Source organism: Staurois parvus, unplaced genomic scaffold (assembly GCF_062004578.1).
Source record: "Staurois parvus isolate SC_StPar_1 unplaced genomic scaffold, SC_StPar_1.0 ptg000244l, whole genome shotgun sequence".
Lineage (NCBI taxonomy): Eukaryota > Metazoa > Chordata > Amphibia > Anura > Ranidae > Staurois > Staurois parvus.
In genome coordinates this window covers 6,344,139-6,357,716 of record NW_028318040.1, presented here as the reverse complement: position 1 = coordinate 6,357,716, position 13,578 = coordinate 6,344,139, and the positions used below count along the sequence as shown (strand labels likewise).

The following is a 13,578-nucleotide window of genomic DNA, read 5'->3' as shown; positions in this document are numbered from 1 at the left end:
CACCATTGCACTGCAGTATAGCAAAAACAACAGAAAACAGAAAAAAAAAAAAAGCATGCAAATACATGTAAACACATGCAAAACACTGCAACGAATCACAGTGCACACAGAAGCCCAAGGAAATAAAAACGAAGTGACCTCAAAAAGGACAAATGCAGATAAAAAAATGCACGTCAACTGCATGTAAACACGCAGCAACTCATGAAGCATGCTATTGTGCAAAGACAAAACACAATGTAGATGTGCAGTTTCTAATGTGAATGGGCCCTTAAAATAAATTGTTGCAATATCACTGCTTTTCTCTGACAGTTACGGTTTGCTGTATTTGCAATTTAACTATCAATGTCTGTAGCAAAATATGTAGTTTCACTACAATCCCAGTGTCTGCTCTTGCCCTGGTTTATCACAACCTTTTTGCAATATCTCTAGTTTAATTCTACAAACAGTGTAAAGCTCTCCCATTTAAAAGAACAACTCGGTCACTAGATTTCAACATTTTAACCACTTGCCCTCCAGAGGATTTACCCCACTTCCTGACCAGGCCAATTTTTGTGATACGGCGCTGCGTTATTTTAACTGACAATTGCGCAGTCATGCAATGTTGCACCCAAATGAAATTTATGTCCTTTCTTCCCCATGAATAGAGCTTTCTTTCAGTAGTATTTGATCTCCTGTGTGGTTTTTTTTTTATGTATTGTGCGGAAAAATATATATTTTACTTTTTGCTATTAAACATGTCCAATAAGAAAAAAAGTAAAATTTTGTCAAATTTAGGTCAAAATGTATTCTGCTACATGTCTTTGCTAAAAAAAAAAAAAAAAAAATCCCAATACATGTAAATTAATTGGTTCACATGAAAGTTATAGCGTTTACAAATGGTGGTACATATACTGGAATATTTGGAGTTTTTTGTACTAGTAATGGCAGCGATCAGCGACTTATAGCATGACTGCGGCAGACATTCTAACACTGGGGGGAAATGACTTGGTGTCACTGACATCCCCAGTGACACCAATACAGTGATCAGTGCTAATAAAAAGCACTGACCCCCTACTAATGGCACTGGGCAGGAAGGGGATAACATGGGGCGAGCAAAGGGTTAACTGTGTGCTGTTTCATAGTAAGCTGTGTCTGTGCTTTCAACTGTAAGTACACGGTGTTGTAGAGCCATACAAAGCAGTGTGCTGAAGCGGACAGGGGAGAGAACTGTATTGTTTACATACAGTTCTCCTGACCTATTGGCAATACTCTGTGAGCACCGGGTGTCGGTGAGTAAACACCGGGAGCCAAGTGATTGGCAGTTGAGGCCGTGAATAGCAGCACGGGTAGGGCGCTCACCCCCTACCCGGAAGTGCAAAATCACATATTTACACAGGATTTTGCACACCCCTGCTGCCCTGTAGCAGTATTTCTGCTATAGGGTGGCAGGAAAGTGGTTAAGTAAAGATACTCACTCATTTTAAGTTTCGTCTCTTCTTGACTATAGAAAGTTAAATACAATACAGACATTTACTTCACGAGTATGAGAAAAAAAAAAAATTACTAGATTATAGCTGCAATCTCTGATCTGCTGGAGTTAAATCGTAAGCATTTGCTGAGACTAACTCAGATACAAGAACAGAAATTATCACCGCTTGACAGATGCAGTTAGTAGAAATGGCAAAGACTTTGCTGTCAAGGCCGGAACAAAATACAGTCTTTAAATCTTTCCACGAAAGCTTTACACTTAATACGTCATTCCATTCTAGGAATTTCAAAATTAGTTAAGACCAGGATTAAAGAAAAAAAAAACCCGGAGGAAAAAAGCAGGAAACTGAAAATGGGGAGTTGGAATAGGAAAGGTTATATTTTTCTCAAAATGACGGTTAAGGATTCTGAACTGTTCCTCAACGATACATTATAATCATTAAAGTGGACTGAAAGCCAGGCATACATGGGTCAAAATTTCGATCTATGTATGGGCAAGCTGGTTGTACATAAGTCGATCTGCCTGTTGGAAAATATTCTCTCTATCAGTGCCACCTGTAAGAGGGTTTGGGAATAGCTGATGCTTGGTTCCAACTGATACAAGTCCCTGCCCCCTTCTTGCTAGAACAACACTCCTCCTGCTTGAAGCTCTAAACATCCGCCACAATGTGACCCCTCCTTGCCAAAGCCCTTCCCATAACAGTCCCATTCATTAGTCTTTATATTCCGATGAAAGAAATGTCCACACAAGAGAAATATAGTTGCTGCACTTTACTAATGTGACTAATTGCTAGCTTCTGAAGTAACATCACATAGACATACTAAATGGGGTCACCTGACAGTACTTTGCCAATCACATAAAGTGGGCGATCCGCAGCAGTCACATGTGAAAGCAGCATACAACACTTCATCCTTAAAGTGTTACTAAACCCACAACAGTAAATTCAGTTTGTATATGAAGTACATCAGGCTGGTTATACTAACTGTGGAACCTAAGGGGTTAATCCTCTGCACAGAGGGGTCATGAAGCCTCAAAGGACAGTCAGGAGAATGAAAACTCCTACAAGATTAACCAGTCTACTGGACTACTGTAAGTCACAAGAGTGCTATATACTGCTGATGGGAAAAAGGTATTTAGCAGTTTATATTCACTAAAATAATTGCATTTCCATGTTTCGTGTACTGTGGGATCTAGTGAATGCAGGATCCTGGGTTTAGTAAAACTTTAAACCATCTTCCCTTTACAGAGCACCCCCCTTCCCAGGGTCATTAATACTTACTCAGAGGACTCTGGCTAGCCTTAGCCTAGTTGCCAACAGCCTGAACAGATGCCCTGCTCAGAGCTGGTCTCGGGCAGAAGGTGAACTGGACCGGACCAGAGAGGCGCAGGGACAGACAGTGACTGCCTGCTCCATCCACTTTGTCAAGCCTCCCTTATCTGCTCATCTGATCTAGAGAGGGTCTTTGTGGCTTGTGGTCTAGTAATCTTGGAGTTTTTGTTTTTTCTTCTGTAGTGAGGGTGGATGGTCTGCATGGGGGCTAATGGGAGCTTTTTTTTTTTTTTTTTTTTTTTTTTTTAAATTTCTTGGGGGAGTGTGGCAATGGGTGGTTTGAATGGGGGCTAATGGGAGCCTTTTTATTTTTTTATTTTTTTTGGGGGGGGGCATGGCAGTGGGTGGTAGTATCTCACACGGATGGCTAATGGCGGTGATGGTGGAGTGTCTTTTTTTGGCCTGTGTTTGTTTGTTTTTTGTTTTTTTTTTTGGGAGGGGGGGTTAAGCAGCAGTGGGTGGTCTGTATCCCATGGGGATGGCTGTGATGGGGGGGTGGAGTCTTTTCTTTGGGGGTGGGAGAGTAGTCCGTATCTCATGCAGATGCAAGTCATATCAGACTATTTAAGAAACCCCTGTTTACGCCATGCCCAATATTTAGCGTAATTTAAACCATGCCCACTTTTCGCCACGTGGCACATTTTCTAATTTTTCTTCTTGTGGAGCCACACCCATAATAACTGAATGCCCCATCCCCAAATAAAGTAATGCTCAGCCTACAGTGGTTTCCTGAACACACAGAAAAAAAAAAAAATACACTACACAGGATGACTAGAGTTGGCTCTTCTGGGTGCAGAACTCTCTCACCCTGTCCTCCAGCATTGTCCAGGGCCCCTGCAATAGGTGACTACATCTGCATAGATGTGGGGTAATTGACTGATGCCCCAACAGCCTAAGGCTTATACTGTATATGGGCAAAGACTCAACCATGACATCACTACAGGAGGGCTTTAGCTAAAAAGAGACCTAGCACCTGATTACACTATTTTCTGTCACCACACACTATTCTAGAACAGAGCCACCTAGTGGTAGACTAGCTAACTGCACCTGCTTACACATTGGCCATAGCCAGTGGTGCTGATCAGTGTATTCTGATGGCGTGGGAAGTCTCCCTGCTGTCAGAATACAAAGACTCAGTGGGAGGGATTCTCCCATCTACATTGAGTGTGTGGGTAATGTAACAGAGTCACTTTCCTTCAACTTACTGGTTTAAAGAAAAAAAAAACTCATTATGGCCAATCTAACATCAGGTACATTTTTACCAAGTTAAGTATAGGCAGTATTTAAAGCGATTCCAAAAGGTTCATTTTTTTTATTGTAAAATAACAAAACATGTCTATACTTATCTATTGTGTGCAGTGGTTTTGCACAGAGCAGCCTGGACCCTCCTCTTCTTGGGTCACCCACAGGCTCTCCTGGCTCCTCCTGTCTGTTGGGTGCCCCCACTATGGGGGCACCCGCTGATCAGTGTGTCCACTCACACATGGAACCGTAGCTTGTCCCTGTCCCCTCTCTCTCCTCATTGGCTGACTGGCTGTGATTGACAGCAGTGGGAGCCAATGGCTCCCGCTTGCTGTCTCAGCCAATGAGGAGGCAGAAACCCATCACAGCCAAGGCTGTCATTCACAACACTGGTCGCAATGCGGCTCAGGTAAGTATGGAGGGAGCTGATGCACACAAGGTTTTTTACCTTCATGCATCGAATGCATGAAGGTAAAAAACCTTTAGCCTTTACAACCACTTAAAGCGGAGCTCCACCCAAAAAGGGGAAGATCCGCTTTAAGGACTGCTCCCCATTAAGGATTGGCCCCTTTGGGCCCGCTCCCACTTCCGGTCGCCTAGGCAACCAGAAACGAAAGAGGTGTCCTCCCTCCCTGTAGTCTTTTTGGACACGTGACAGGTCCCAGAAGACTACAGGACCATTCATGAAGTGCAGTGCTACTCACGCATGAGCAGTTAGTATCCAGCTGTGAAGCTGCAAGCTATCACAGCCGGGTGCCCACAATGAAGATGCCGGCCTCCTGGAATACAGGTGAAACGAGCTGCAGGAAACACACCGCGGGACAGGTAAGTGGCTGTTTTTTTTAAAAGTCAGCAGCTACAGTTTTTGTAGCTGCTGACTTATTTTTTGATAGGTCGAGTGGAACTCCGCTTTAAACAGTTCACAGTACTCCCTTTGGCAATGCCCATATCTGCTTTTCTCTCCAGAAGGGGATAAGATGTTCATTCGAGGGTGGCATAATTACGTAAATCGTGGTGTCTGGGCAGTTCGTGGTTGTGTTCACAACTGTCTACCACAGATCAGCCCTCTGCTGTAGCCTCTCACCTTTTGACTTACTACAATGCAACAATCTGATCACTGGGGATAAAGGAACCACGGAAATGCCTACTTCTAATTGCAGTATACAGATCAATCTCAGCCTAGGCTGAGGCAAAATTATATAGTTGCTGTATTGTGATATTGAAGAAATGTATTAATGCACACTTGTAAAGCAAACCTCAAGCAAATAGCAGTATGGGATCTATTCTATCCACTAAATTCCATTCCTTGTCCTTTAGTCTTATTAATTTACCAGCTTTAAACCGTACACAGGATCACCCATCACTGGTGTCAGGGGGAGAAAAAGTGACCCAACACTGGTGTCAGTGAGAGGAATAGTGCCCTATTATTGGTGTCAATGGCAGGAACTGTGCCCCACTGTTGTTGACAATGGGGGTAATAATGCCCCAAGGGCCACATAAAAGGAGGCAAAGGGCCTCATATGGCTCCTGGGCACAATTTGGAGACCACAGTATAAAAAAAGTGTACCTGATTTCAGGAATTGTGAATTTCTTGCTGTAGATCCATTCTTCATGTGCAATCCATTTGTAAGCAATATCATTGAAACGTAAGTAAGGATCCTTAAAAAAGTAAAAGAACAAATTACTTGGCACAACACATCAACACTACAATTGTAAAGGAATGATTCCATTATATTGTACACCATCTAGTTATATATAGTAACAGTGTTCAAAAACATACAGCTTGCTTTTCTCTTCACCCTCTCACATTACCATCTAAGTTAAAGTACATACAGTATAAACTCAAAATCACAAAAAATACTTATATAAGCTTTAACATGTTTTTGTAACATTTTAAAAGTAATTTTAAATCTGCAGCAATAATACCTAGTGATCTTGTCATGACATTCCTGTAAAAGGATGACAACACTCTGTACCTGTCTTCCATCTGCACTCCTGCATTGTCACACAGGCTTTAAAATGGAGGCTACAAGTAGCTTTTTCAACACACATTACACAGGCTTGGTCCACTGTTGTCAGCATTAGGAAACCTACCCTAAGGAATGCAGTGATTGCCAAATGCATGTAGACAGGAAGAGTCTAAAAAAGCATTCAAAAACAGAATCAACGAGTTTGAAGAAGGATCACCCCCTCCTAAAAATGACTTGTAAACTCAATCTGTGTAGCTAATCACCTTTACAATTACACACAAAGCCATTTGACTTTCAACTGATCAGCTGTGGTCATTTTGATTTGCTCAGCATGAAAGGAGCTTTCCTGGAGCATTTCAGTCTCTGGTAGTGTCAATGAAGCAAACAATCAACTACTGTGGCAAGGCATTGTCAAAAGATCTCCGGGATAAAGTTGTGGATAGGCACAAGTCAGGAGATGGATACAACAAATTTCAAAGGCTTTATCAATGCCTAGAAGCACAGTGAAGTCTATTATTAAGAAGTGGAAGGTATTTGGTAAGGGGGAGGATTTCTCTGCAGCAAGGACTGGGGCACTTGTCAGGATAGAAGGAAAAATGGATGGGGCAAAATACTGTCAAACTGTCAAATTCTTGAGGAAAATTTGCTGCCGTCTGCCAGAAAGTTGTCAATGGGAAGAAGGTTCTTCCAAAATGACAATGACCCAAAGCACAAAGCAAAAATGACCACACAGTGGTTGAAGGAGAAAAAGGTGAATGTCCTTGCATGGCCTAGTCAGAGCCCAGACCTAAACCCCATTGAAAATCTGTGGAATGACTTGAAGACTGCAGTCCACACACTGTCACCCTCAAATTTACCTGAACTTGAGAAGTTCTGCAAAGGAGAGTGGGCAAACATTGCAAAATCTAGATGTGCAAAAATAGTAGAGATTATCCCAACAGACTAAAGGCTAGAATTAAAGCAAAAGATGGTTCAACAAAATACTGACACAAGGGGGTGATGCTTTTTCCAACTCAGTTATTACGTTTTTTATTTATTTTTTTTTCTGATATGTGGAATTATCTTTCTTGGATGTTATACGTTCTAAAAGAGTAAACACAGCTGGATAAAACAAAAACTGTGTGTCATCATTTTAGGCAGCAAAGATTCTTTTCTATACCCCCTGTACATGTACTATACTTCAGTACAGGGGCAGACTGACCATTTGGAAACTCGGGCACTGCCCGAGGGCCCGGGGTCAGTAGGGGGCCCCATGAGATGCCCCTGGTACCTTTTTCATAGGCTTTTTTGAGTTTGGGCAAGGACACAGGGGCCCCATGATCCCCTATTGCCCGGGGGCCCCATGAATTGTCAGTCCGCCCCTGCTTCAGTAATATTTTTCAAAATACTGCCTCAGATGTCTCTGGATTAATTTTAATTCTAAAACCCTGACATTTTTTTTTTTTTTTTTTTTAGGTGTACTGTGACTGTTGGGTCTTTACCAGTTCATCCAATGATCAGTTTGGAACCATGGAGAGCCCAATCTTTAGGGGGGTAGAAAAAAAAACAAAACAAAAAAAAAAAAAAAAACTAAAAATTGTTTTTTTCTCTAAATCCACTCTTGATGCAAATCCTTGATGTCAATTTCTTGTGTCTACACTTTCCGACACAAACCAAGCATCCAGATTATGCACTTAGAAGTGAAGTTAGTGCTTCAGAGCTGAATACATGTTATAGACACAGTATATGCCTTTAATAAACTGAAGCTTTTGAAATCACAACAACCAGTCGGCTATCATTTTCAGAAAGATACATTAGTAAGTAATCAGCTTCCATATTCTTTCTGTGTAGGTTTCCTTTAAATAAATCTGTTGTAAATGAAATATCAGGCTGCCACTGCTGACCTTCTGAAAATACTAGTTTGTGTGCTATTACGCTCATCCTCTGATTTTTTTTTTCTTATTTTACAATTATTTATTTTGACATGTTATAGGCTTTAAAAAGGTACCATCAGTGATCAATAGAGTCATATAGCAGATTCAGGAGGTGTATAGTAGTCATTGACAAGTGTTACAAGTATTACAATCATCAATAAATTACAGCTCAAAAGAAATTTGAGTCTTGGTTCACACTAATGCCATGCAGGAAATGCAGCGATCCGTGCATGTTTCCTGCACCGCATTCCAATCACGTTGCCCTTGTGATCTGCTGCGGGTGTCAATACAAAGTTAATGACACCCCAAATGCAGGTCACACAGTGTATTTGCTTGCACTGGATCTCATGGCACAAAACGACCATGCGATCCAGCTGCAGTGCAGCTTCAGAAAAAAAAAAAAAAAAAGTGCATTCATGTCTTTGGTGCAATGCAGTGCAAGTTGAGCCCGTTCAAATCACATCACCCTGAATCGCATGTGAATTGCACACGAATGTGATGTGGTTCCTAGGCGATTCACATGCGTTCATTGTGTGAACTGAGGCTAAAACGGGACATAGTGGTCAGGGGCGAACTGACCATTTGGAAACTCGGGCACTGCCCGAGGGCCCGGGGTCAGTAGGGGGCCCCATAAGATGCCCCTGGTACCTTTTTCATAGGCTTTTTTGAGTTTGGGCAAGGACACAGGGGCCCCATGATCCCCTATTGCCCGGGGGCCCCATGAATTGTCAGTCCGCCCCTGATAGTGGTGTATCACATGATCATCCTCTGATTTAACAAATAAGCCTTATCTGCATACTTGTTTGAGGTCAGGGACTCAAAGGGGTTGATTTACTAAAGGCAAATAAGCTGTACACATTTCAAGGGAAATTTCACTTTGCAAGTAGGGTTGCCACCTCATCACTTTAAAACAAACACATATTAATTACACAGGTTCTGTGCCTGATTAAGGTGGTAATTAAACTCACTTGATGCCTTATCTGCATTAAATTAGCCTCAGAACCTGTGTAATTAAAGTTTTATTAAACTCACAACAATAAAAGCAGTCTGTAAATGTAGTAAAGCATGCTTGTTATACTCACTGTGGAGCCTAAGGGGTTAATCCTCTGCATTGTGTAAAAAAGCTGTTTGACCCTTTCTTCTCTGCCCTTCCTCTTGTTGAAATGAACGCCTGATACAGAATGAATCTGTAGTCACATGCACAGTTTAGTGTGTATTGCTAGAGAGGTTTTTTTTTCCCCTTGGGAGAGTGCATGTGATCAGCACAGGGCCAATCAGCACTGTCCAGACAGAGGGTCAGGGGTTTCACATCCTCCTAGAGCAGAAAGAAAACTCCTCCTACAAGCTTTAACCAGTGCTCTGCTGAAGTCACAAGACTGCTCTAACTGCTGTTGAGAAAAGGTATTTAGCAGTTTATATTTACAAACATAAGTGCATTTCCATGTTGTGTGTACTGTGGGAGACCAGATAGTGTGAATGCAGGGTCCTGGGTTTAGTATCACTTTAAGGCTACGTTCACACTAGCGCTGTGTGCAGGCAGCAGAGAGGCGTTTGGAAAGCGTTTTTACCGCTTCCCAAACGCCTCTGCCAATCCTGCACATTACAGCACATGGTGCTGTTCTAACGGGAGCGTTTGCGTCGCAGCAAAATGGACGCCTCTGGACGAGTCAGGAGGCGTTGAAGCCTCCTATCCTCCTATTCTGAAGCCGCTATATATATATACACACACACATACTTTAGCTGCATCATTGGCCAGTATATTCATTTATTCAGGGCATTGAAATTAATAAACGTGTTAGTACAAAGCCCTAGTTCACGCGTTTTCTGTGCAAATTCCATACCGCATCAGAATCGCACCCCATTCATGTGAACCGCTGCGGATGTGTATGTTACGTTAACAACACCCCGAAAGCAGTCCGCAAAATGCAGTGCGATGTACAGAATCGGATCGCATAAGTGTGAATACCCATGCAATCCAATTGTAGTGCGGACCAAAAAAAAGGGTCCTGTGCGTTTTTGGTGCGGTAAGATTAGAGCCATACAAAATGGCTCCAATCGCACCACACACAAATCGCATGGGAATGTGGTGCGGTTCCTGTGCGAATCACATGCAATATAGCCCACATATGTGAACCCAGGCTCAATGTGCCTAAGGCTTAGATGCGTTTAGGAGCTTTTTCTGCCAAAACGCTTCTCTTGAACACACAAGTGTTTTTTTTCTGCCCTAAAAAAAGGATAAAAACTCATCAAAAAAAAAAAAATAAATAAATGCACATTTTTGTGCTGGTAAAAAAAAAAATAGCATTTACTTTTTATGTTTTGTGAGCCTGGAAAGCATTGCATATTCCTGCATACCTGTCAGTGTATCTGTGGGCTTGTACAGGAAAGTAGATACACTGTGACAGGAAGAATCAATGAACTGCCACAGCGCTCAACAGCACCGTGACAGTTCATTGAGAACTACAAGCCGACAGCTGCAAAAAGCCATCGGAACTTGTAGTTTTCCCATTCACAGAATGCCCCACACCTCCGGGTTTTTTAAAAATTGTGACAGCTAGTTAGGGGGATGGAGAAGATCCCCCGCTAGCTGTCACAATGGGGGGGGGAGGGGCCAGTCCTTTCGTTACATAATCCACCCTGAATATGGTGCTAAATGTGAACTTATTCTTTAAAACTCCCCAGCATATAAACTCCTGTAAATGCCTGTGTGTGCATGGACACATAGGCTAACATGAAGGGGCATTTACAGGTAGAAAATAAAATGGCCATTTTTGAGGTGGGTACCACCAGTTCTCCTGTACAGGGCCCACCCAGAGGTTGGTGCACACAGGTGGTCCCAGGCAGCAGGATGAATCATATGTGGCCAGGGAGGGTAATCGGGATGGTGTAGGAGGCAATTACTGGAACCGATCCCCTGTGTGGCTCTCTCTGCAGCAGCTGAAAGCTGGCTTCTTCTCTCCCTCCTGCCAGTTTTCAGCTGCCACAGAGAGAGCCATACAGGGTATTACAGTAATTGCCCCCACCCCCTGCTGCACCCATCACCCTCCCTGTACGTTTCCCCCTGCTACCCAGGCTGCAAAAACATAATAGGATCCTTCAGGATGGAGAGTGGGGGAAGGGTCCAGTAAATTTACCAGCCCCTTTTCCTGAATGAACACAATGAGTAATCAGTACCAATCACTCACTGTGTTCGTTCACAACTGAAGGTATTTTTGAGGTTAAGTGTGCATGAGGCCTAAGCACTGACAAAATAGGGCTTATAAAGACTTCAATACTTTCTTGTCAGTAGAGATAAGCTTGCGTGTCCTCTGAACTCACTTGTAGCTGAATTTGCACTCTTTTTTTTTTTAAACTACAATGAGTTGCGGCCAGGGCCATTCTCACCCCCGCAGCTCACATAACAAAATGGCGAGCTGTGGGGTGGGAATGACCTGGGGCCTGCAGCTCATCGGAGTATAAAACCAGCACAAGTTTTGAGTTCTGCTAGATAGGAGTTTGAAAAATAAAGATGATTTGGGGCATCCTCCAGTGATTCAAAGTGCTGAGGCCAGAAAACTAGCATTTTCATAAAGAGACCAGCAATAGCAGAAACTGTATTTCTACCTTCACGTGTTCTTTTTTCAGAGTTTTACCTTAGTGAAGTAATGAATAGAAGTAGAAAGTCCATACCTCAATGAGCCCCCAGGAAAATAATGCAGTGTGCACACAGCCAGGCACGTCCCCATACAACTTAATAGAGCTGTTTGAATTCCGGAGAGCCCATTTCCCATTCAAGCTGTACACCTGTCCATTAACATTACGCTCCCGCAAACTTCCGTACGTAATCTGCAGCAGTCCCAAAACCATCCAACACTTGACAGACCTTAGTACTGAATCCAATCCTATAGCCATGGCTTTAACCAGAGCTGCCAGAGTGACTCTATTATCTGCTAGCAGTGTAGCTGATGTCCAATTGCTGAAATCTGCAGTCAGCTGAATGTACAAGTCGCCCCCATGTTTCTGGGGAGGGTCTCGCAGATTGGTAGCTGTAATGGCTTTATTTCAGATAAAGGGATACTGGCTTCCTCCTTCTCCGGTGGAGTCATGTGTCATGACTAGTATGTGATCCAGGCGGGGTTAACATGCTGACTGCCATTCCAGGGGCGGTGTTTCTGTCTAATATAGAAGGAAGTGAACAAAAGCTGCTACATGGTCATGCCTACAGAAGACAAGCAGTTTTACTGACGGAACCTTTCATAAATGGAAAAGTGCCGCACAAGTATCATTTTCTGATTGAGCTAGGTACGAGCGATCGCAAACAAGAGATTTATTATCTATTAAAGTATCAATGCAACACTCATGGTATCAATTGAAAATACGATCTACTAGAAATGGTCTAAATCATCTGATCTGTATCATGATCAGTTGTCTAACACACAAGTATCATTTTCTGATTGAGCTAGGTATGAGCGATCGCAAACAAGAGATTTATTATCTATTAACGTATCAATGCTACACTCATGGTATCTATTGAAAATACAATCTACTAGAAATGATTTAAATCATCTGATCTGTATCATGATCAGGGGCAGACTGACCATTCGAGTACTCGGGCACTGTCCGAGGGCCCCATGATATGCCCCTGGTAACTTTCATTGGCTTTTTCATAGGCTTTTTTGGGTGTGGGCAAGGACACAGGGGCCCCATGATCCCTTATTGCCTGGAGGCACCATGAGTTGTCAGTCCGCCCCTGATCATGATCAGTTGTCTAATACACATGCATATATACATTTGATTAAATAGCAACAATCAATAAAATTCTGCCATGAATGATCATCTTGCCAGCATTGAAATTGTTTAACACCTTCACGCCTAAGGGTAAAGCAAATCTTAATGCCTAAGCACAATTTTTCAACGTTGACATGTGTTAGTAAAACCGTACATATCATCACAACTGCTTTGCACATCCAGGTGAATTATACCGCGTTATTTTCAGGACAAATTGGTGGTAAATGGTAATGGATATCTCCTGACTTTTTTTTATTAGCAAAGGAAAACTGGCCCAAAATAGTAAAAAAAAATATTTTTTGTTTAATTTAGCTGTGTGTTTCTTGTTACAACCATAACCTACCTCCAAATAACAACCCAAAATAAATTTTTCAGCTCTTGACGATCGCAGCAATACCATATATGTGTATGTCAGTTGTTTGTACCCACAGTACAGCCCAGAAACAACAGTGTGCATTTTATTTTTTTTTGTTTTTTTACCTAAAACACACTGAAACCAATTAAAAAAACAAATCCTGACCTTAGACCCTGACCTTGACTCAAATACTAACCCTGGCACTGAACTAGATCAAACCTTGATCTAGGTATTTTTTCTTTATTTTTTATTTTATTTTTTTTAGTATTTATTTACTTTTCTCTTTTTTTTAACAAACAGTTGTTTTTTTCCTCTATGCAAAGAGAGAGAGAGAGATACAATGTATTTTTCTCCTCCATTCAGAGAAAAATAAACAAACAAGGGGGCAGGATGTACAGTGACTGATCACTGTGATAGCCAATCAGAGGCTATCACAGCAATCATGTGACCCGGAATCAGGAGTCCCGGGTCCTGATCATTAGAACGGGACCCAGGGCTCTCAGTGACACCCCGATCTTTGTGCTGAGAGCAAG

At 42.3% G+C, this 13,578-nt stretch overlaps 1 protein-coding gene across 2 annotated transcripts in view; it reads right to left on the bottom strand.

The window, feature by feature from the left end:
- The window catches only part of MANBA (mannosidase beta), an 80,528-nt gene extending 68,517 nt beyond the window's left edge, over nucleotides 1-12,011 (bottom strand). For both annotated transcript variants that reach the window (XM_089680536.1, XM_089680537.1), the window contains exons 1-2: nucleotides 11,593-12,011; nucleotides 5,608-5,699 (exon numbers count right to left, since the gene is read on the bottom strand). In XM_089680536.1, the coding sequence (XP_089536662.1) occupies nucleotides 5,608-5,699; nucleotides 11,593-11,814 (314 nt within the window). In that variant the 5' untranslated portion in view covers nucleotides 11,815-12,011. The remainder of the gene's footprint in view (nucleotides 1-5,607; nucleotides 5,700-11,592) is intronic.
- Nucleotides 12,012-13,578: the final 1,567 nt, after the last annotated feature.